Genomic DNA, 22,740 nt, shown 5'->3' with positions numbered 1-22,740 from the left:
ATACTAAAAATTGTTAAATATTAAATTTTGTAACAAAAAATTTATATCATTTTTTTAAACCTTAAAATATTAATTTGGTCATAAAAAGAACTTTAGTAAAAATTAAATAAAAAAAAAAATTAAAAATTAAATTATAAAATTAATTAAAAAATAAAATAAAGATTAATCTAAAAAAAATTTAATTTAAAATCAATTTTGATCAATTAAATTTTTATCTCTTAAAAAAAATATAAAAATTTTGTAAACAAAACTTTTTTCAATTTTTTTTTATTTTTTGAAACAAAAACTTGAATATCAGACATCCTTAACTAATCTAAAATTCTCTTGATTTTTCTGCTTAACGAGTTCCATCTAAATGACAATGAAGATAAAAACTGCGAATCCTTATCACTTTTTTTTCTAGTCATTTATTCATTCCTTTTTTTATTTTCATTTTTTTTTGTATGACGGAAAAAATAGATATTCTGTACAAAGATGATGATTGTTATCATTTTCTTTCTAGTTTTGTTTGGCTTTCACAAAAAAAATAATAAAACTTCTTCATTATTCTCGTTATCATTGTTTGATTAAATTGAAGACTTATGAATCAAGATTTTTTTTATAATTTTTTTTCTTTGTCTAAAAATAATATATTTTTACGTAGAAAATCTTGTTGTTTTGCTCAAAAGAATTTTCTTTCAGCTCTTAAAAAATATCACATTAATTCCGTCTGCCTACCTTTTCTATGAAAGTCATTTAATTTTATTTAATCCCAAGAAGTTCATAAAGAAATGCACTCATAAAAAGGATTCTTAATGCCATGAGGGAGAAAGTGGACTCATAAAAAATCTCAATTCACTCAATCAGTGAAGGCAACGCTCGTCCATAAAATTGAATTAAAAGGACTTTAGTTGATCCAGACATGCTTTCATAGTTTTTTTTTTCTCACATACACACAGAAACACAAAGAAAGTAAAAGTCATTGCCACTCCTGCCACCTTCGTGCGTGTGCGAGATGCCAACTCGACTCGTAATCAACTCGGACCCCCTGAGATTACTTTCAGAATTATGATTAAATGGAATCTTGCGTCGTCATCGCAACACGAAACTTTTTTAGTCTCGGCTCGAAAATGGAATCGTCGAACAAAAGAAAACTTTCTCAACATCATTAAACTTGTGACAGGAAGTAAATTTTCATATTCACTAGTTTTTCATCTTGAATTTTCGAGAGAAAGTTTCAAGTACAAATCTCCGTGCTTGAAAAGAAACTTTGCTAATTGTGCACAGCAACTCGGAGATGATTTAAGAGGCATATTGACGAGTCGCGACGACAGAAACTTTATGAACAACAAAAAGTTTTCTCGAATGCGGGCAAGGAAATCTTCGTCGCGGAAGGAAATAATTTTCGTTTGTTCATGATAATTCCGAGAAAGTATCGTTAACGATGATTTTAAACAAAAAAAAATTAAAATTTCTAAGTGGATACTCTTGTTTCGCATCGCTTCCTTTAACGTCACAGATCCACATTGATTTATTTATTCACTAAAATCTGAACAAATTCAACTGTGCAGATGAATATTAAGCTGATTTATGGCAAAAAATTGCGTTTCCATGGAAAGTTCATCGGGGAATTTTCTCCCACAAAAAAAAAAAAAAAAATATTAAATCGTCAGGTAAAATCCCATCGATTCGTTAGAAGTTTATTTTTAAATATTTTTTATTCCATGAATAATAAATATTTTTTTTATGCCATATGAGCAATCGTATGCATCATATTTATTCCAATTTCGTTGTTGTTCATTGTTGTTTTTAATGGAGCCTAACAAAGCTCAACAACACAGCACCGGAATGCAGACATGCTCAGAAAAAATTAATAGGAAAATTTGCAGTCAGTTCAATTTCATTTTTTCTCGCTGCGATGTTGTTGTGTCTACAACATAATAAAAAAAATGTATGTTGTTGTATTTCCTGGCATGCGTTTTTTGTTCAAGTACATTTTGTTATATAAAAATGAAAATTGAGGCAGTTTTGGAAGGAAAATTTTGTCTAAGATTAAAAAATATTTAAAAAAAAATTAGACAAGAACTTTAATTAAAAAATTCAGTTTTAATTTTTTTTTTTAATAAATAATTTGATAAAATAATTTATTAATTAATAATTTTTTTTAAATTTATTTTAATATTAAATTTTTTTATAATTTGTATTAAGTTTATATTTTGATAGACAAATTAATTCACAAAAAAAAAAAATTGAATTTTAATTGAATTTCTATAGTTTTAAATGTTAAAAAAACAATATTTTTTTTGGTGGATCATTCTTCATTTTTTTCTCAAAATTTTTCTTCAAATTTTATTTTTTTTCAAATTTTTTAAATTTAAAAAAAAAATTCTACAAAAAAAAAACAATAATTAATTATTATCCATGTTATTAAAACTTTTTTTTTTAATTTTTGTAAAAAAATTATTTGAAAATAATTTTAAATTTTTAAATAAATACAATTAAATAAAAAAAATAATTTAATAAATAAATTACTTTATTAAATAACATTTTTTTAAAAAATTTAATATTAAAAAATTTTTATTTTTATTATATTTTATTGAAAAAATTAATATAAAAAAAAATTTGCAATTTTCAAATTGAAATAAAAATAATTTTAAAAAATATTTTTATTTATTTAAATAAACTTTGAAATTAATAATAAAATAGAATTAAATTAATTAAATTTTTAAATTAATTAAAAAAAAATAAAATAAATTTTTTAACTCAAAAATCACAAATTTTAATGAAAAACATGATTTATTTTATTCTAAATTTAAAGAAAAAATTCATGAAAAGCTCCTAAAAAAATCAATTGAAAAAAACTTCTAATGCTCAATCAAAACTTTCTCACAAAAACCGCTCTAGGCACCTTTTCCATGTACACGACAAACTTTTTTCTCATCAACTATGTTTTTTTTTAAATATTTTTTGCATATCCTTGCGTCACTCCAGCAAAATGTGCATACAATGGGGAATCGAGGAAATGTAATTACCCTTCTGGAGGATTTATTGCCAATATTTCTGTAAGTCATTCGTTGATCTACATTTTTTTTAAATTCCTGCAAACACACCTGAAGCCTACACTTTTTTTCCTACAGTTCCCGACTCGAATGACAAAATCAATCAAAATTGCGTTTTTTTTCAAATTCAATTACATTTTCGCTCTTGTGTTGTCTTGCAGTGTATATGCGAAAAAAAAAATATTTGACAGACGCACCAACTCTTGTATAGAGAACAAAAACGGATAATATGGAAAATAGGATTGTCGAATCCCAAATGGGATGAAATGGATACCCCAACATGAGTTTTGACGTTGGTTGTTTGGAAATTTTTTCATTAAAATGAATTTTTTTCAAGTTGAATATTGAAATTTTTAACATCAAAGAACATGTCTGACCACTTTCCCGCCAAATTATGTTAATAATTATAAATGTTTTTTGGCTTTTACGAGAAATTCTTTATCAAAATGTTTCAATTTGTCCCAATTAGTGCAGTAATTAAATTAAACAAAGTGCCTCGAAGCAACGAAATTTATCAGAGAAAGTCATTAAATCGCGTAAAATCAGACAATGCAAACGCCGATTCACACGGATCATTTATCTATTGATTTATTGTTACAAGTACATGCCTCGAACATCACGTTGGAAAAATAAACACAACATATAACGAAACAAATTAAAATCGCTCAACGAATAAATAAACGGCAGAACAGAACGAAGACTCCCTAAATGTTTCTCTAATTAAGTTTAACGAAACAATGATTATTGCTCGTTTTTATCTCTTCTGCCTTGCTTCAGACAATAGAAGACTCGAAATGGTCCGTATAAATATTTATGTGACTTCTGCGATTGATTAAACGTACGAGCTTACGAAGATCAAGGGAGAGAGATAGAAAAAAAAAGTTTTACGATTTGACATGAAAATGAACGGCAATTTGTTGTGCTGCCATTGTACTATTCCCAAAACCAATTTTCTCGATGCCGAACAGGGAGAGCAGCAGCAGCAGCAGCAACAAAGACATGAATTTTGTGTAATGAATTGAACATCAAGCAATATTTGTAGTATTTGCCGAGGAACATGACTGACTGACTGAATTTTCTCGTTTGTCTATTTTATTTGTTTGCCGAATGAATGTACCGAAAAACTTCGTCCTCTCTCCCCTATTTTGGCAATGGAGATGGGGAGACATCAGGTTTGTGTGAAAAAGTAGTTCAAACTACGGGATATATAGGCGAAGTTTGGTGCTCTTCGTTCGTTAGTGGGGCAAGGTTCCATGATTAAAAGTAAAATTTGTTCTCTTTGGAAAGTGATGAAAAACTTATTCGTTCTTCTTCTTGTTCGTTTTCGTGTTTCAAGTTGTCAAGTGCTTTTCGAATGAAGTGTTCCTGCCCTGCGGTTCGAAAAGGAGTTGGTTTGAGTCAATTTTAAATTAAAGCTTTGAAAAGATATGTAGTCTTAGATTTCCTAAAGTTAGTTTATGTAAACTTATACTTTAAAAATTTTCAACAATTTTTGATATATTTAACATTATTTAACACGAAAATTTAAAAAAATTGTTTAAATCAAACTTTTATGATTTTCGACCTTCAATGACCTTGAACTTTTTCTGACCTTTAATCAAATATTATTACTTATTTCAGCAAACGTTAATTAGCAAATCTTACATCGGACCAAGGAAAAACATTTTTACAAGGATTAAGAAAGCAACGTGATAGTGATACCTTATCTTCATGGAAAACCCGGAGTTAGTCGTTAAAGAATGTAGCAGAAAACGTTGACATAGCCAAGATCCTCAGATCTACCATGAAACAGTCATTAAAAAGGTGCGTTTCTACTAATGAAGAGTGACAGAGTCTTCGGCAATATTTCTAAGACAAAAAACTGAAGTTCATCACAAGTTTCATGATGATTTAACACATTAGGTCATGTATGGACTACCACAGTATTGACACAAAGGAGATATTATCGGTACTTAAAAGAGAGCTACGTTCTTCTACTAAAAGCATTTCTGACGAATTAAATTAAATTTTAATGAAAAGTTTTGTATAGCTTATTCTATTAATTTAAAATTAACTAAAGTCCTTTTTTCTAATTATCAAATCCATCAAAGACTTTAAGTCACTGGAAAGGCAAAGGGATTTTTTTTAAGAAATTCAAAATATGGAACTAAATATTGCTTTTTAGTCGTTTTTAAATAATTTTAGAAAAAAAATTTTTTTTTAAATATGAGGAGTATACTACTGTTAAATGGGGAGTATGAAACAGAATATTTATTAATTTTTCATTATTTTACGTTTTTTTTCTAGAATTTTTTTAAAAAGTTTTAGAAAGTCAAACTTTTTTATAATTATTTATTTGAATAATTTAATGAATTCTAAATTCACTCTTAAGTCACTCAAATTCATCTTATTTTTATCCTCAGGGTAGAACATCCTCATTAAGTGCAATTTTGTACGATACAACAGCGCCATTAAACTTTATTGCAAGAAAATATTTTAAAGAGCTTTGTTAGTGTCACTCAATTTGCGATCTTATTTGTCTTAAAACTTCTTGAACCTCTTTAGGACACTTCATTAGCAAATTCCTCGAAATCTCTACCTTTGCAAAAATCAATTAGAAACGACCTCTTAACCTCGAAAAGTCAGACGGTAATCAATACAAGTCAGTTACCGTTAATAAAGGTTCGACAGTTTGCTCTCTCTCAGACAAACTGAGGCAATAAATCTTGCTTTGAGATTAAAATCCTTTGATGATAATTTTTATTACTTTATCTCCGTTGTCCCAATTTTTTCACATTATTCTTATTTTTTTCTTCGTTTTGTCTTATTTTTTTTTTCTTCTTGTGATAATAATGACGATAACTAAGAATTTTTTTATAAACCGACCCTTATTTTTCGCTAGACGAGAAGAACGTTGAATCATTAATTTAAAAACTGAACTGATGTTCAACAATGACATAACAGAAAGAGAAAGAAAGACGTAACCATGATGGAAGAAAAACGGGACAGGAAAAGCATAAATTATACAGAAAAATGGCGAAGATGAATGGAAAAGTGACATTTGTGTAAAATTGTCGCAAAGTACTGAGAAGAGAAAATGGAATAAAAACAAAAAGTGGTCACATAAAAGAAATTTATTGAGGAAGTGTTGAGATCGACTTGAGATTTAATGAGGAAGTTTTTCTTTAATTTTTAACCATCATTATCAGTGTGAAAATTCGTGTCGTCAAATTTATTTTTTTTTTAAATTTTGTGTGAAACTTATTTAATTTTTTTTTATTAATTAATTTAATTTAATTTTTTAAATTATTTTTTTTCAACGAATCTATTCAAAGAATAATTTTAAAAATTATTTTTTTTATTCAGAAACAAAAACCGATGAAAAATGAGCTCCAATTCATCAAATTTTTATCTTAAACACAACTTTTTGTTCTTCACAATAAAAAATTTTCTGCATTTTTCATACAAATTTATTTCCAGGAAGCAAGAACTTCCAATTTTTTGTTGTTTCAAAGCCCTTAAAGACAAACAATGACCCATTTTCTTCCGTTTTTTGTCTCGTTTTGTCCTTTAATTCTAAGGAAATACAAAGCCAGCCTTATCTGAGTTGCATTTTTCTTGTAGTAATGTTGTAAAGTCGGATGAAATTACACACCAAATGAAATATAAGGCAGTATTTTATCTGATTCACTTTTTTTTCTTTTAATTTTGCAGTATTTAGCTTCTAGCTGTCCAGTAGAGAGAAAATTGAGAAAGAAAAAACGTTTCCAGCTATTTTTGTTATTATTTTAAGACAAAAAGAATGAAAAGAAGAGATAAGAAATGAAAAAAAAAATGCAACTGTAGCTCATAAAAAGCTAAGAAAGCTCAAGAAAACATAATTAATATTTTTTTTCTCTTTTGTTATTTAGCGAGAAGTTCCTCGGAGGGAAAAAGGGTCACTCAAAATCATGATAAGGTGAGTGCTAATTTTTAAATCTAATTTACGTTAATGAACTTCCGTGAAAATTTATTTTACAAAAGGCGTTTATTGTCGTGTTTGCTCTCGTTTTCGCAGAATTACTGTCAAAAATAGAGCAAGAGTTGCTAAACTGAGACTTATGCCGCCATAGATGAAACTCCAAATGTAAGCGTGAGTTGTGTCTTTGAGATATGCAGCAACTAGTGGGCCAGAAATAGCTCCGATTCCGATAGCGACAGATACAAGTCCATAAACGTTCGTTAAATTCTCGAGGCCGAAATTTTCGACGTAAATTATTGTTCGCAGGGAATTGGAAAATCCGATGGAGAAGCCGAAAATTATGCAGCTGAAAGGTGATTTTTTATTGATTTTATGAAGTTTTAAATTTATTTCAAACTTTTTTGTCTCATATTTTTAAAAATTAAAAAAAAATTAAAAAATATTTTGTGAATTTTTAAAGTAATTTCTTCATTCAACTTTTTTTTTTAATTTATTTTTGTAAATTTTTGCATTTTTAATTTTTTTTTAATTTAATTTAATTTGATTTGCCGATTTTCAACTTTTTTAATTTTTTTGTAATTTATTTATTTTTAATTTTTTAAAAATTTTATTAATTTTATTTTTAATTTTAATTTAATTAATTAATAATTTTTATTGATTTATTAATCTTTTAAATTAATTTTTAATTTAGAATTAATTTTTAATTTTTAAAAAATATTTAAATAGTTAAAATTATTTTTTTAAAATTTTATTAATTTTTTTTAATTAATTTTTAATTTAGAAAAATTAATATAAAAAAAAATAAAAATTTAAAAAAAAAATTTGAATATTTTTATTAATGTAAAAAAGGACAAAAAGTTTGAAATAAATTTTTAATTAAAAAAATAAAATTATAAATTTATACAAACAGTAAAATCAGCGCTGTCATGTGAGAATTCTCCACAAAAGCGATCGAAAAGCAACTAATAGCACACGTCAAAGCCCCAAAAGCTGCAAAAAGTGTCGCACTTGCAGTTTTACAGAAAATTAACGACCCCGATGAGAATCTTCCCATCATGTTACTTGCTCCAATTGCCAACATCAAATATTGAACTCTTTCGTCACTGTCAGGTTCTTGCTTTATTCGATCTAAAAATATTTTTTTCAAACTCAAAAAATCAATTTTCTTCTTTTTCAGTACTTTACCAATCAAAAAGACCGACGGCAACATCATCCCAACCGTATTGTTCATCATGGCAAACGCCACAAAATAAAACGTCGCAATTCTAAAGAATTTCGGATCAAATAACAGCGCAAGTGTCCGTACAATGGTGCCCGTAAAACCATCTATCCACGATTTTTCCTTTGAAAATTCATCGTACGACGGAACTCGAGCCACCGACAAGTGATACGGAATTGTTTCGTCGTCCATCTGTTGTCTATTGAGGTAGCTGGGTGAAATTGAATTCGAGCGGATTAGGGATTTGATCTCGTCATATTCGGGCAGGAGTGCCATGCTGTGCGTGTAAAAGGCATCGTCACGATAAACTGGTCTCGAGAAGACTTTTCGACCGAATTTGAGACTTTTTTTGCGTTCGCGGAAGAGACACGGGCAGATTTTCTTGCAAAAAATGCGGAAACGGGTCTTTGGATTTATTGGGGGAGTGTTTGGAACGTTAATTGGTTCTTCTGAAATGGGAAAATTTTGTTCGAAGAAAATTTTAGAGGATAAAAAAATTTTTTGCGGCTAAAAATTGACTTTTTGGGGAAGAAAAATGAATTTTTTGATCAAAAATTTACGTTTTGGAGTCAAAAACGAAGATTTTTAGGTCAAAATATTTCTTAAAAATTTCTTTTTTAACCGAAAATTGATATTTTTAGGTCAATATCTACTTTTTGGTCTAAAAGTTGACTTTGGATAAAAACGTTGATGATTCGGAGTTAATAGATAATAGAAGTAATAAGTCAACTTTTACAGTTTTATAATCGAAAACTGACATTTTGGGTCAAAAGTTAAAGTTTCATTCAGATTCAGAGTCAAAATTTGACCTTTAGACATCAAAAACTGACATTTTATAGTCAAATGTTGATCTTTTGGAACAAAAATGTAATTTTTCGTGTAAAAATTGTTGTTTTTAGTTACAAAAATTGACATTTTAAGTCAAAAATTCACATTTCAGAATCATAAGTTGGCTTTTTTGATAAAAAATTGAAGTTTAAAAATCAAAAATTCACATTTCGAGGTTGAAAATTTAATTTTCGGGTCAAAATATGACTTTTTGAGTACCAAAACTTACTCATTCCAACACTTTCATACGACTCCTCCTCCGAAATTGTATAAATGGACAACGTTGGAAGCATCGAAATCCGAGATTTGGTAAAATCAATTGTAATTCTCGATGAATTTGAGTCTTCGTCATCCTCGAAAGCCAATTTCTTCTCTGTAATTTTAACTTTTTTCTGTTTTATAGGCCTATAAGTCGCTACAACTGGAAACGTCATCAAGAACAAAGCTGATAAAATCTTCAAAATGCGTCGCCAGTCGTTCTCGTACTTCTTCAGCAAAAAAGTCACAAGTTGTCCAATGAGCACAGTACCCGCCCCGGAGCCACTCATCGTAATTCCGTTCGCCAAAGCACGATATTTCTCGAAATAATGTCCCGTTATGAGGATTCCCGTACAATTTATAATCCCATAGCCGAGTCCAGCTGCAATCGATTCGTTTTCTTTTGAACTTTTGAAAAAAAAACTCAAAAAGGGGAAAAATACTTATGAAACTGAATGGCAGCAACATCAAGGGAAGAGATTCGACATAAGCCGATAATAAAAGTCCAATGCTCGATAATACAGCTCCAATTAGTCCAGTTAAGCGGAATCCTATTTTGTTTATCAAAGCACTTATGAATGGTCCGGACATGTAATAAATTCCTGCGAAAGCAAATTTTCTCAAAACTCAACTGAAAATAAAAGCGAAATATGGGAAACGAACCACTTTGAACGGACAGCAACAAGGCAATACTGGCAGTTTTGACGCCGAAAGTATCGCACATTGGTTTCAAAAATGACCCGAAATTGAATGTGACGCCGTCAACGAGAACATTTCCGAGAAATGCAGCGGCAACAATTACCCAGCCGTAGCCTTTGTCGGTGGGAATTGAAATGTAAACCTGTGAATTTATCGAAATTATTGCTTCGGGCGATGATTTTAGAGGGAAAAAGTGTTACATCGACATCTTCGTTGGCGTCGAGTAATGTTAATCTGCGTTGACGCCCAATGGAAGCGCTTGGTCTGGAGTTCATTAAGGCGAGGAATTATTCAAAACAAATGATTTGGTTGAAATTTTGACACAAATTTCAAAGGTGTTTGGTTTAAAAAAAATAAAATAAATAATGATTTGCTTTTAAAATTAAAAAAAAAAATTAAAATAAAAATAAAATACCTAAAATAAAAAAAAATATTAAGATAATTTTCCGAATTAAAAAAAAAAAATTAAATGACTTTGATTTTCGCTTTTTTAATTTTTTTTTTAAGTTTTAAAATAATTTTAAATTTTTAAGTTTTTTTTTGTAATTTTCTAGGGAAAATTTTTTCTAAGAATTTTATATAAATATTTTTTATGTAAATATTTCATATTTAAAGTAGTTTTAACAAAAATTTTTTTGACTATAAAAATTTTTTAATTTGTAAAAATTTTGTTTTGAATTTTTCGCATATAATTTAAAAATTAAAAATAAAATAATAAAAAATAAAAATAAATTTAAAAGTTTTTGAAAAATTTTTGAAAATTAATATAAAATTTAAAGTGAAATTTTGAAATTTTAATTTTTGAAGAATTAGCTTGAAGAAAAAAATTTTTAAAAAAATTTTTTTTTTGAGTATTAAATCACTTAAAAATTTAAAAAATTTAGTCAGATGTCGAAAAAAATTTAAAATTACTTAATTTAAAAATTTAAAAAAACAATAAATAAAATAAAATTAAATATAAAACTTAATTTTTTAATAATTTAAAAATTTAATTTTTAATTCAAATTTAAAATTTTTTGGCAAATGAATTTTACCAAAACCGAAATTTAAAAAAAAATATATGAATTTTATTAATTTTTTTTTACATTTTTGCTTTTTTTATAATTAAAAATTTTTTTTTTGTGTCTAAAAGTTTTATTTAAAAAATTTTTTTTAATTAATTTGCTTTTTTTTATATTTAAATTTTTTAATTTTAATTAATTAATTAATTACATAATTAATTTTAATTTGTCTATATTTTGTAAAAAGAAATATTTAGATTTTTTATACGATTTTTTGCAATTTTTTTTTTTTATTTATTTGTATTTAATTAAATCTTTTTTTATTTTTTTTTATTTTCATTCAATATTTTAATTTTAATTTAAATTTGTTAATTTAATTTTTGACACATTTTTCAAATTATTTAAGGCACTAAAATTTTTATTTTATTTTAAATTTTATTATTACCTATTATTTTTCAATTTTTTCCAAATTTTTATCGAAATATTTTATTTTTAATTTTTATTAATTATTTTATTACTTAATTTTTTTTTAAAATATTTTTTTTTGTCTATTTTTAACCAAAAACGATTAAAAATTAGTTCACCCTGTCAAACTTTTCCTCCAACTCATAATCCTTCAAATTCATTATTTACTCGATGTTTACTTTAAAAACATCGAGACTGTCTTAGCAAAGTATTTAAACTACTCTCTAATAAGCGCGTCTCTATGGCAAAATATATAAATTAATATAAAAGACTCCCCGACTAGACAGAGACTTGGAGCGATAAATTTTAATTTGTAGCACGCCAACTTTGCTGCTGCTGCCGCTGGAACGTATTTAAAACCCGCACAAAGTGTAAAATCGTAATTTCGCCTCACATTTCGCCGCACCTCATCCTTCCACCCTCATCCAGTGGCAACACAAAAGCATATTTTCCTTTTGTGGCTTTTGTGGTTGCTGCCTCGTTTCGCTCTCCTCGCTTTCTTATCATTGTTTTAAAATCTTCTTTAATGGTTTATAGAGCCAATATTTAACTTTCCATAACTACATCATTCGGAGAAGCAGCTCAAAATACGAAAATTAAATTTTAATTTAAATTAAGCAGCTTCGTGAACAAGAGACGCCTTGCCATGAAACCGAAGGAGGGAGGAGGGGAATATTTGTCTTTTTCGAGAAACTTTTGTTGTGAAGACGACGACGACGACCAAAAATTAGTCAGTTGAGTTTCCAAAGAATAATTTATTGATTTTTAATTGAAATTAATGTTTTCATATTTCTCCTCCTCCTCCTTCTTTGCTTTTGCAACCGAATTTTGGCAAAAGGACATGAAAGGAGCATGTGATACTTTTGCACACAAAATTTAATAGTTTATATGCCATAAATGAATATTTATTAAAAATTTATGGATAGTTTGAATTTTTGATCCTGTGAGGGCACTCAAGTCGACCAACGGAACATTAACTTTATTAAATTTCACTTTAAAACTTTTTAAAGACCAAAAACTTGACTTTTGCTTAAAAGCATGATGCATGAGGCAAGATTAAAACAACAAGTAATTGCCGCAAAAAAAACATAAATCGTTCGTTCACACTTGAAAATCTCTCACTTGGATCATTTCACGTCTTGTTGCACGAAAAAGATATTGATCGAAGGATTTTTTGTTTGTTCTGGCAAAGTGTTTGAACGCGCGCGAAGAAGAAGATTTACACACGAAATCAATTTGATTTATCTGGCGTCTCTCGTTGTAAATGTTTTTGTTAGTTAACGAGTTTTGTTTGAATCGTGATTCAATTCTGCAAGTTATTTTTTTTTTTTGAGCGTTTCGAAGAAAAATTGTGGTTTAAAATAGAAATTGACGTCTATAGGAGAAAAAAAATGTGTTTAAATTTTTTAAAATGTGCATTGGGGTTAAAATATTAAATATGCATTGGGGTTTTTACAAAGAATTTGAGAAAAGTTGTGCATTGGGGTGAAATTTTTAAATGTAAATATAATAATTTTAACAAAAAAAAAAAATAAAAATGTGAACTGGGTAAAGTCACGTGGTTTAAAGTCAAAATATACTATTCTAGATCGGAATATTTTAAAATTTGCACTGGGATTAATTTGTTCAATTACAATAAAAATTAATTTTGTATGTGAAAATGAATAAAATTTGCATTAGGGTTGAAATTTAAAATGTTAACTGGGTTAAAAACTAAATATAGTCGGGAAAGATATTTCAAATATGCATTGGGATAAAATATTTGATGGCAAAAAAACTAAAAATTCTAACTGGGGTAAAAATAAAATGTGCAAAAATAAATTAAATTTTACATTTTTTGCCAAATATACAAATGTCAAGATTTCTGTTGAAAAATTTAACAAAAAAATGTGCATTGGGACCAATATTTCAAGGGTTTTAATTCAAAATTCTAATTTGTCTACTATAGAATGTGATAATTAAAAATGTTTACTGGGTCAGGTCACATTAATGGAGGTTCAGAGACAAAATGCAGTTTTATTGATAATTTTTTTCTGAAAATGTGCACTGGGATAAAGCAAAAAAAAACTAAAATGTAAACTGGGGCAAAAATTTCGGAATTTGTTATAAAAATTTTAAAATGTTGACTGGGTCAAGTCATATTAATGGAGAGTTAGAGACAAAATGTTCGTGTTTCTTTTAAATGTGCACTGGGACAAATAAAAAAGACTTAAAATTCAAAATTTCGGAATTTGTTATAAAAATTTTAAAATATTGACTGGGTTCAAACTTTAAATGCTCATTTATCAATTTTATAACGGTCACTTTTTATACACCAACCTCATGATTCTTCTGAATCGGAAATGGGAGACGAATGTAATTTTAGGCCCTTTGCATTCTGAATGGTGTAGGAAGAAGAAGATAACGGTAACTTTTTATATTTTTTTTTTTTGAAAACTAAATCCGCGCTTAATCGCTTTTTGTCTGTTTATATGTTCCCATTGGTGTGATAATAATTCGTCATAAAGTATTCCAAAAACGAAAACAATCAAGCTGGAGGGAAGAGATAATAATAACAATAATAATTTTCGACATAACTTCCGTTTTTTGGGCGAAACCGTTTTGCTGGCTGTAACAAATGTTAACTTTTTCATAAAATTTCGCACCAAACAAAAGTTTTATGAAGTGCTTAGCTGTCGCGCAGTGTACATGTGTGCATGATAAATGAGAAAAATTACAATTTCACGAGCTGTTTCCCGAAAAACAGCCCTCAACATATTCGTTTGAATGAAAAAAAAGTGCGCAAAAACACAAAAATAATCATCATTAAAACGTCGTCTTTTATCATTGACTCGAATAGCAACAAAAAAAAAGCATTTGAGAGTAAATGTGTTTGCTCATTTCTCGGTAGATGTGTGGAGTAATAATGTTCAGGTGGTGCTAAATGCGTGACTTTTTACTCAAAAAAAAAAGTTGAACGGAGCAACATTAAAATGATGATCATTGTTATTACAAAGTTTGTGTTTTTTTTTGCTGTTCCTCCGATTAAAAGAGGAAAATTTTTAAATTAGAAATGCTTTTATTGCAGCACATAAGTGTCAGATGAAATGGCAAACGAAACGGATTACTTGTGTGAAAGGCAACACCAGCAACGAGGGAGAAAATGAGAGATTGAACGCAACAACAACGGGAAAAAAATCCAATTAAATACAGCAGTGTTATGACTAATTGACGTTCATTAATTGGGATTATGTTTGGATTTGTTGTTCTGTTTTTTTTTTTGTTTTGTTTTGTCTTTTCCACTGAATTGTAGAGGAGATGCTTTTATCTAGACCAGAGAAGGATTTAACGCGATTTGTGGATAAAATGGATAAAAATAGTAAGTAACTTTGACCTTTGAAATAAATTTTTGAAAAATTTTATTTATTTAATTAATTTTATTTTTTAAAAAATTAATTTTTAATTTTTTTTTATTAAACGGAATAATTTTTTATTTTTATAATTTATTTTTATTTTTACTTAATTTTATTTTTTTTTATATTTTTTATTTATGTTTTTTTTAATTAGTAATTTTTTTTGTTTTTTTTTTAATTTTTAAGTCAAAAATATTAATATTTTTTTTTAATATTTAAAAATAATTATTTAAATTTTTTTTTTTTTTTAAATTTAATTTAATAATTTATTGTCACAGATTTAGAATTTCAACATGATTTTAAGTTAAATTTTTAATGAGTTTAATTGTAAATTTAATTAATTTATCAGGAGAAAAATTATTTGAAGCAATTTAAATGTAATTTTTTGTGGATGAAACTGAAACAAAAATATTTTTAGGTGATTTGTTTTTTATAAAAATATTCAAAATTTTTAATTTTTACTGAATTTCTTACTTATGATGAATAATTAAATTGAAAAAAAAACTTTAAGATTTTCATATTTAATAAAAATTTCAATAATTTTTTTAGAACTGCTTAGTGTTCAAAAAAAATTCTTTAATAAAACTTTTAAAAATAATCATAAAAAAAATGAAATTAATTTTTAAATTTTTTAAAATAAAATTCTTTTACTTTAAAAACTAAAATTAATTAAATTAATTTTTAAATCATTTTAAAAATTAATTTTAATTACTGAAAAACCAATTTTTATTTGCTTTTAAACAGCAAAATCACATTAAAATCCACAAAAACTTTGACCTAAAATAATTTTAAAACATTTGACAAAAATTATTCCATCCTTCCTTGAACATTAAATTGAAACTTTTCTACTTCATTTGGATTAAAATTAACATTTTCTGTCATTTCTTTTCTCATAAATATGACAATGTTGTCGTTAAAGTGCATTTAAATTTACTGTTATTATGAGGAAGTCGAAAGAAAAACTCTACAAGAAAATTATAAAATAGTGCAAAAAAAAGTTTCCCCTCTCCCCGAATGACCTGCGTTGTTCTAACTTCACGTGGTGTAAAATAATGAAAAAATAAATGTGAAAAAAGTTTTTTAATAACAATAAATCAACAATAAAGCGTTTTTTTTGTATTTCTAGAAATAGCATGATTTTTGCATGCAAGGCAATGACGACAACGTAAAAAAGTTAATATTCAAACAGAGAAAATCTGGCTTTGTTTACTGAAGAGGCATCATTTTCACCTATTTTCCTTTGTTTCGGAGGCAGGCATTGTTCGGGGAGAAATTTGTGACACATTCCGCACCTTTTCACTAGATTACACAAAAAATAACAACGACACGACGACGTCAAGACAACGAAGGAGAAAAAGTGGGAGTCTATCAAAAACATCAAGTTTCCATCGCAAACCATGCATAAATTGCAACTTGTAAACGTCTGAGTACTTCCATCAACATCATCATCATCATCGTGTAAAAAACATCTAAGGACTCGTTGTTGTTGTCTCTCACACGTGCCCCGATGCCTTTCACCTTTGTCTCCGTGTGTGTGTGTGGGGAGCAAATTCCTTTCATCTTTGGAGTGTAACAACTTTTTGCTGTGTTAAATTTTTAATCAGTGCATCCTCTTCGTCGTCGTCGAGCCAAGAAGAGCCTTGCTTGCATGTTTAACAACACGATTGCATTCTAGGAATAACTTTTCAGGTTTAATGGAGCAACTTGTGTATTTAATGGGCGTATGGTACGGTAGATAAAATGTTTATTATTATGGATGAACATGCAGATTTTTTACAGATTTATTCAAATTTTAATTACTTTCATTAAAAAATTGCAAGTCTTCCTTGCTTGCCGCAGCATTTGATGATGACAACAACGACGAAGTAGAACAACAAGGTATTTTACATGACAAAAATATTATTTTACAAAAATTAAAATAAAGAAATATTTTTAATAAGAAGTACTAAAAAGTAGAAAATATTTAATTAATTTTTAGGTTAGAATTTTTTTTTATTTATAATTTTTTTTTAAGTTTTTCAATAAAAAAAATCACTTTTTTTTTTAAATATTTATGAATTTTAATATTTAGAATTTTTTTTATTTCAAAAAAAAAAAAAAAAATTAAAAGTTCTCAACTTCGATTTTTCGAAATTAGAAAAACTTGGATTTTTTTTCGAATTCCTTTTTTTAGATTCTCAAAATTACGATTTTTTTTTTAAATTTCATAAGTTTTATTTAAATTTTTATATTTTATTTTATCACAAGTTAGCATTCGAAAAATACATTCGAAAATAAAAATTTTGTCTTCACAAATTTTCGAAAATTATTTTAAAATTTATTTTTAATTTTAAAATTTTATATATTCAAAGAAAAAAAATTAAAAATATTTAAGAAAATCTCAACCAAAAGTCACAAAAAATATTTAGAAAATTTTTTATAAAAAAAAAATTAAATTTTTCAAGTTGACGATATTTTTGATGTTTTTCGAAATTTTTAAAAGCAAATTTTCGAAATTTAAAACTTTCTATTTTTCAAGGAACAAACATTTCAAAAATTTTTCAAAATATCGAAAAAAAATTTTTTAATTTTCTGAAAAAAATTCGAAATATTTTAAATTTAAATAAATTCGAAGTTAAGTTCGAAATATTATTTTTTTCGAAAATTAAAGTTTTATCGAAAAATTTTTTAAATTTATTTTTATTAAAATTTTATGTATTCATTTTTTATTAAATTAAAAAATATTTTGGAAAATGTCACAAAAATTTAAATTCTTTTAATTGATAAAATTTTAGAGGTTGTTCGAAAATTTTAAAAGTTTTCGAAACTCAAAATTTTCTATTTTTCGAAAATATAAAAAAATGTTGAAAATATGAAAATTTTCTGAAAACGATTCGAAATACACTCAAATTTATTCTTATTCGATTTGATTTTCGAAAATTGAAATTTTTTGTATTAAAGATATTTTTTTTGAAAAATTTAAGAAAAATGTTCAAAATTTTAAAACTTTCTACAAACAGTTAAAACTTGTTTTGAAAATTTTTCGAAAATTATATATTTTTTTTTATTTTTCAGTTTTTTTAAGACTCATTAAATTACTTTGAATTAACTTCATCAAAAATCAACTAAAAAAAGTCAAACTCAAGAGAAGACGGAGCAAATGTGTATGAAATTTGTTTGGAAAATTATGACAATGTTTAATAACTAGGAAGGACAAAAAGTCATTATTAAACAACTTTCAAGAGAAAAAAAAAATAAAACCAAGTGTCACCCTCCTTCATTTGCATCTCAAGCATTTTCTGCATATGCACAAAAATTATGAACAGACAATTATGCATGGATTTACTTAAAAATTCTTTCTCATAATGTGAGTCTCTACTGAAGTTAGTTTTGCATAATTCATGGATGCATTCATTCGTATCTTACTCTAGCCAGGCGAAATTGAGGCAAACAAAGAGAATTCTTTGCTCTACGAACACGCAAGGGAGAGTTAAAACCTCTCATTTACCTTTAACAAACACCTTAACAATATAACGAGGGAGTATGTTCCAAACATAGTTTTGCATAAATATTTGAACTACACACCACCTCTTATAAACTGCTTTTGTATAGTTGTGGTTATCCATAACAAATTTTGTCTTTCCGCATGCCTCACCAGCTACGAAGCAACGACGACGACGCAAGACACTGAGGTGCTACCAGAAAAAGGACGACAAACGATAAAACCGCACACAAGTTTGTTCACAGTTCACAATTTTTGCCTTCCGTTCCTTAAATTTTGTTCCATTTTGACTAAAAATTAATGAAAAATCACCGACTGGATGGCAAATCAATCAATTGCAACGAAATCCAGCCAATCATCATCGATGTAAGTAACGTTTGGGGGAAACCAGAGCAGAGACGAGATAAGATGAGGTGAAAATGTGCTTGCAATCGAAAAAGTATTCCCTGGAGACCGATTCAATAAAGTGTCGAATTATTATTTGGTTTTCGAGAGTTTCATCGAAGGTTGTTGTGTTTGCGATAAAAGGAGAGAAGATAAGAGAGACAACATGTAAAAGTTTGGGAGATGCTTAACATGCAGCATGCAAGGCAAGGAAAAAGGCAATTTAAAGATAAAGTTGAGTACGAGAGGATTTGCGACGAAATGCTTAACAATGGATAGTAAAGTGACTAGTTTATCAGCATTTCGGAAGGTAAGGTAAGGGGATTAATGGAACATGGCTAGTTATTTGTTGAGGGATTATTTTTGATTCATGATTTGGTTGCTTTTTGACAAAAAAAGAGGTCAAAATGATCAAAAATTATTTATTCAAATTATTTGTTAAATATATTTTTTTTATTTTAAAATTATAACTAGATATTTTTGAGATTTTTTTTTAAAATATTAAACTTTAAATTTATTAAAAGTATGATTAAATATTTTAATTTAAAAAAAATAATTTTTAGTTTAATTAATTTTAATCAAATATTTAAAAAAAATTATAAAAATTATTTTTATTTTATCAAAATTATTCTCAAAATTTAAAAATTTATAAATAATTTAAAAATCGTAAGTTAGTTCTGAATAAAATATAATTTAAAATGATTTTATTATTAATACTATTAAATTATTTTGTTATTATTAATTATTTAAAATTAAATTTGGAAAGTAATATTAATATCAATATTTTTGATTATTGATATATGGATTAATATTTGGATTGCGCATGTAAATATTATGGATTGCACTTACATTAAATAGAAATGGTTAGACGGGTATTGTTGGCTGTGGCTAGATGTGTCTATAAAACCCTCTGAACGAGACTTATGAAAAAAAGACTGACTGAACTTTTTTATTTTTTTAAAGAAATAAATATCTGTTTTTTAAAAAAAAATTAATTTAATAATTCGGGTCTAAATATTTTAAAAATTAAAAAAAAAATCAAAGAAATTTGTTGATAAATTAAATTTTTATAATTTTTTTTAACAAATTTTTAATTCTTATTAATTTTCATATTTTTATTCATTTTTTAAAAATTAATTTATTAAATTTTATCCAGGCTTGCATGATTTTAATCAAAAAATCAAAAAAATGATCTGATATTTTTAATCAAATAATGAAAAAAAATTAAAAAAAAATTTCAAAACTGAATTTTTTTTGATTTCAGCTGAAGATTTGATTTTTGATTTGATTTTCAAATCTTTGATTTAATCAGGCTTGTAATTTATCGCAATTCATCATAAAATTTTTAAAAATAAATCAAAAATAATAAAAAATATTTGTCGACATTTTGAATTAAAATAAAAAAAAATAAATTGAATAAAATAAATTAAGATTGAATAATTGACTCTTCAAATCAGTTTTGAAAAGCAATAAAATTTAATTTAATTTAATAGAATTTTACAATTTTTTTTTATAAAATTTTTTCTTAATTTTCTTGATTTAAGACATTTTCATAATTTCATTCACTAATTAAAGACGAATCTTATGAAATTCTCACAATTTTCTCCATTTCCCTTTAAAAAAACAAGTTTGAAGACAAAACTTTGCATTCTGCCTGATTGAAATTCTCCGTACTCAAAATTTGCATATTCGAATAATTTTGATGCAAAGGCACGTCCTTTAGTTAAAAATTCACAAGGAATATTCGTGTTTGCTTAAATTTATTTCTCAGAATATTTGTTTGCAAAAAGGAGCAGAAACTGAGCAGCAACTCAATATAAATCACAAATCTTAAATATTCATATCACACGCATTGCATCCGATTCAACGACAATAAACAAGCTCTTTTGACATGTTATCATTCCTTTTATTAATATTATCTGTAGCTAACACCAAGAAAAGAGCATTCAATGCTATTAGTTCCATTATTCAATGCCTTCATTGCCACGACAACTGACTGTTTCTGCCTTTAGTGATGGCACCATATAATAAAACGATACAATTTTCAGATGTTGTGTTATTAATATTATTATTATAGTGTTGCTTTTCGTTCCGTATTTCTCTGTGGAAATTACATTAAAAGTGTACAAATATTGCAATAACATGGCGAACGGTCGTCGGTCCCTTATGTCTCATATTTTACACATTATTGCGACAAAATACAATTATTGCCAGTAGTTGCAATGAAATGTAATGTGAGTGTGTGTCGTGTGAGTTAATTTTAATGATGTGCCTTCGTTTCGTGTCCGTTTCGTGTGACCTTTTGCTCCGCCGGAACATTCTTCATGATGAAAAATTCATTCGAAAAGAAATTCATCGAATTTGTTGTTTTTTATTTTTATTTGTAGTAAATGTACTCTATTGGTTTTGATCAGCATTTTTGTCCCATTTTTCTACTAAAATATTATGAAAATTATTTTTTTTTTTAAATTTCAAAATTATTTTCAGCCAAGTTTAAATTTTATTAAATTATTTTAATTTTTTTTTATGTACTTTTATTTACTTTTATTTACTTTAAAGATTTTTTCGGATAATTAAAATTAATTTTTGGGGATAAAAATGACGAAAAATTAAACAAAATAAAATAAACAATTTATTTTTTTTTCTAATTTTAATTCTATTTTTCTACTTCAAACGATTTTTTGTAATTTTAGTTTTAATTAATTATTTTTTTTTAAATTTTCATTTATTAATTAAATTTTTTTTTATAATTTTTTTATTTTTGGATTTTTTATTTAATTTTAGGGAAATTAAGAATTTTTAATTTGTTTATTTTAAATATTTTGTTTTATTTTTTTTTCTAAAGATTTTCCAATACCTAGCTGAATTTTTTTCATAATTTTATTTTTTAATTTTCTTTTATAACTTTTGTCACAAATATAACTTCCCGAAAAATTTTCTACTAAAATCTTATTTTCTGCTAATTCAAAGTCATTTCTTGCCTGTTTCCTAAGATAAAGTACTTTATTATATAATAATAAAAATAATTGTATTTTCGTGCCAAAAATTTGAGAGCAACTGCAGTGCTCAATATTGAAGGTACCCGAATGTAAATACCTCGATTTACTCACAAAAACAAGCAAAAAATGAGTGTTTCAATTTATTTCCGATATAACATCGATTATCGATGCACCGCAATATTTATTTTATTTATTTAAACTCTTGAACTGCTTCGTCGTCGGCAGTTGGCCAACATCCCACAAATGTTGCAGAAGAAGAAAAAGTGTCTGACGTTCATTACAGTCATGTTCGAAAATTCATGCAGCGCCACACAAACACACACGAGAACATTTTATAGGCGTAATTTAATATTAATTCACTAAACATTTGTCTCCTTGTGCTTTTTTGGCGACTGTCTGGTGCGTTTGTTGTGTGAAATTCTCGGAATATCTTTTGAAGCCAACAAATGACATACGAACACTTTCGGGACAACAAACACATGCAGAACTAAAATTTTATGGAGTGAAATGTGGAATTTTTCATCAAGCCGAGGATTATAAAAGTAATTAAATCCCTGATGGAGAGAAATGGGGAACGGAAAATGGGTCAAAGTGCACTTGTGATTATGAAAAAAATCTTTAATCAACTAAAATTTTAGATTTTTTTTAAATTAAAATGTTTGACATGTATATGAAACTTGTCTTAAGAGTTGAAATGAATTTTTCAAAAAATTCACAGTCAAGTGGCAATTATTATTTAAAATTATTTATACAAAATTTTGCTCATTTAAAGTTAAAAACTTTCTTTCAAATTTTTTAAAAAATAAATTAATGCAAAAATTTAATTTATAAATAAAAATTTATTTAATAAAGTAGTCTTAAAAAATAAATTTTAAAAAAATTAAAGTAAATTTTTAAAAAATTATTTTATTTCATAAAGACAAATATGAAATGACGTTATAAAATTATTGATGAATTTTGAAAGATTTTTTAAAAATTTATTTAAATAAAACTGTAATTAACTTTTTTTATAAAAAAAAAACAATTTTAAATTATT

General features: G+C 26.3%; 2 protein-coding genes across 2 annotated transcripts in view; both read right to left on the bottom strand.

The window, feature by feature from the left end:
* The window catches only part of LOC134829307 (uncharacterized), a 118,712-nt gene that overhangs the window by 29,540 nt on the left and 66,432 nt on the right, over nucleotides 1-22,740 (bottom strand). The window lies entirely within an intron of this gene.
* Nucleotides 7,045-10,257, bottom strand: LOC134832280 (uncharacterized). Its single transcript, XM_063846265.1, has 7 exons — nucleotides 10,183-10,257; nucleotides 9,947-10,124; nucleotides 9,750-9,885; nucleotides 9,255-9,691; nucleotides 8,164-8,646; nucleotides 7,887-8,106; nucleotides 7,045-7,324 (listed from the first exon to the last, which is right to left on the bottom strand). The coding sequence occupies exons 1-7, from the start codon at nucleotides 10,255-10,257 to the stop codon at nucleotides 7,045-7,047; spliced, it is 1,809 nt and encodes a 602-aa protein (XP_063702335.1).

This window comes from Culicoides brevitarsis, chromosome 2 (genome assembly GCF_036172545.1).
Source record: "Culicoides brevitarsis isolate CSIRO-B50_1 chromosome 2, AGI_CSIRO_Cbre_v1, whole genome shotgun sequence".
In the NCBI taxonomy this organism is placed as follows: Eukaryota; Metazoa; Arthropoda; class Insecta; order Diptera; family Ceratopogonidae; genus Culicoides; species Culicoides brevitarsis.
The sequence above is the reverse complement of the archived record's forward strand: the minus strand, read 5'-3'. Positions and strand labels throughout refer to the sequence as shown.

Excerpts from the sequence above, each read along its gene's own strand:
- LOC134832280 (XM_063846265.1), bottom strand. The coding sequence starts at position 10,257 with ATGAACTCCAGACCAAGCGCTTCCATTGGGCGTCAACGCAGATTAACA. Across the intron at positions 9,886-9,946 it reads GTTGCTGTCCGTTCAAAGTG|GAATTTATTACATGTCCGGA; the intron begins GTTCGTTTCCCA and ends TTGCTTTCGCAG. Across the intron at positions 7,325-7,886 it reads ATGACAGCGCTGATTTTACT|CTGCATAATTTTCGGCTTCT; the intron begins GTTTGTATAAAT and ends ATCACCTTTCAG.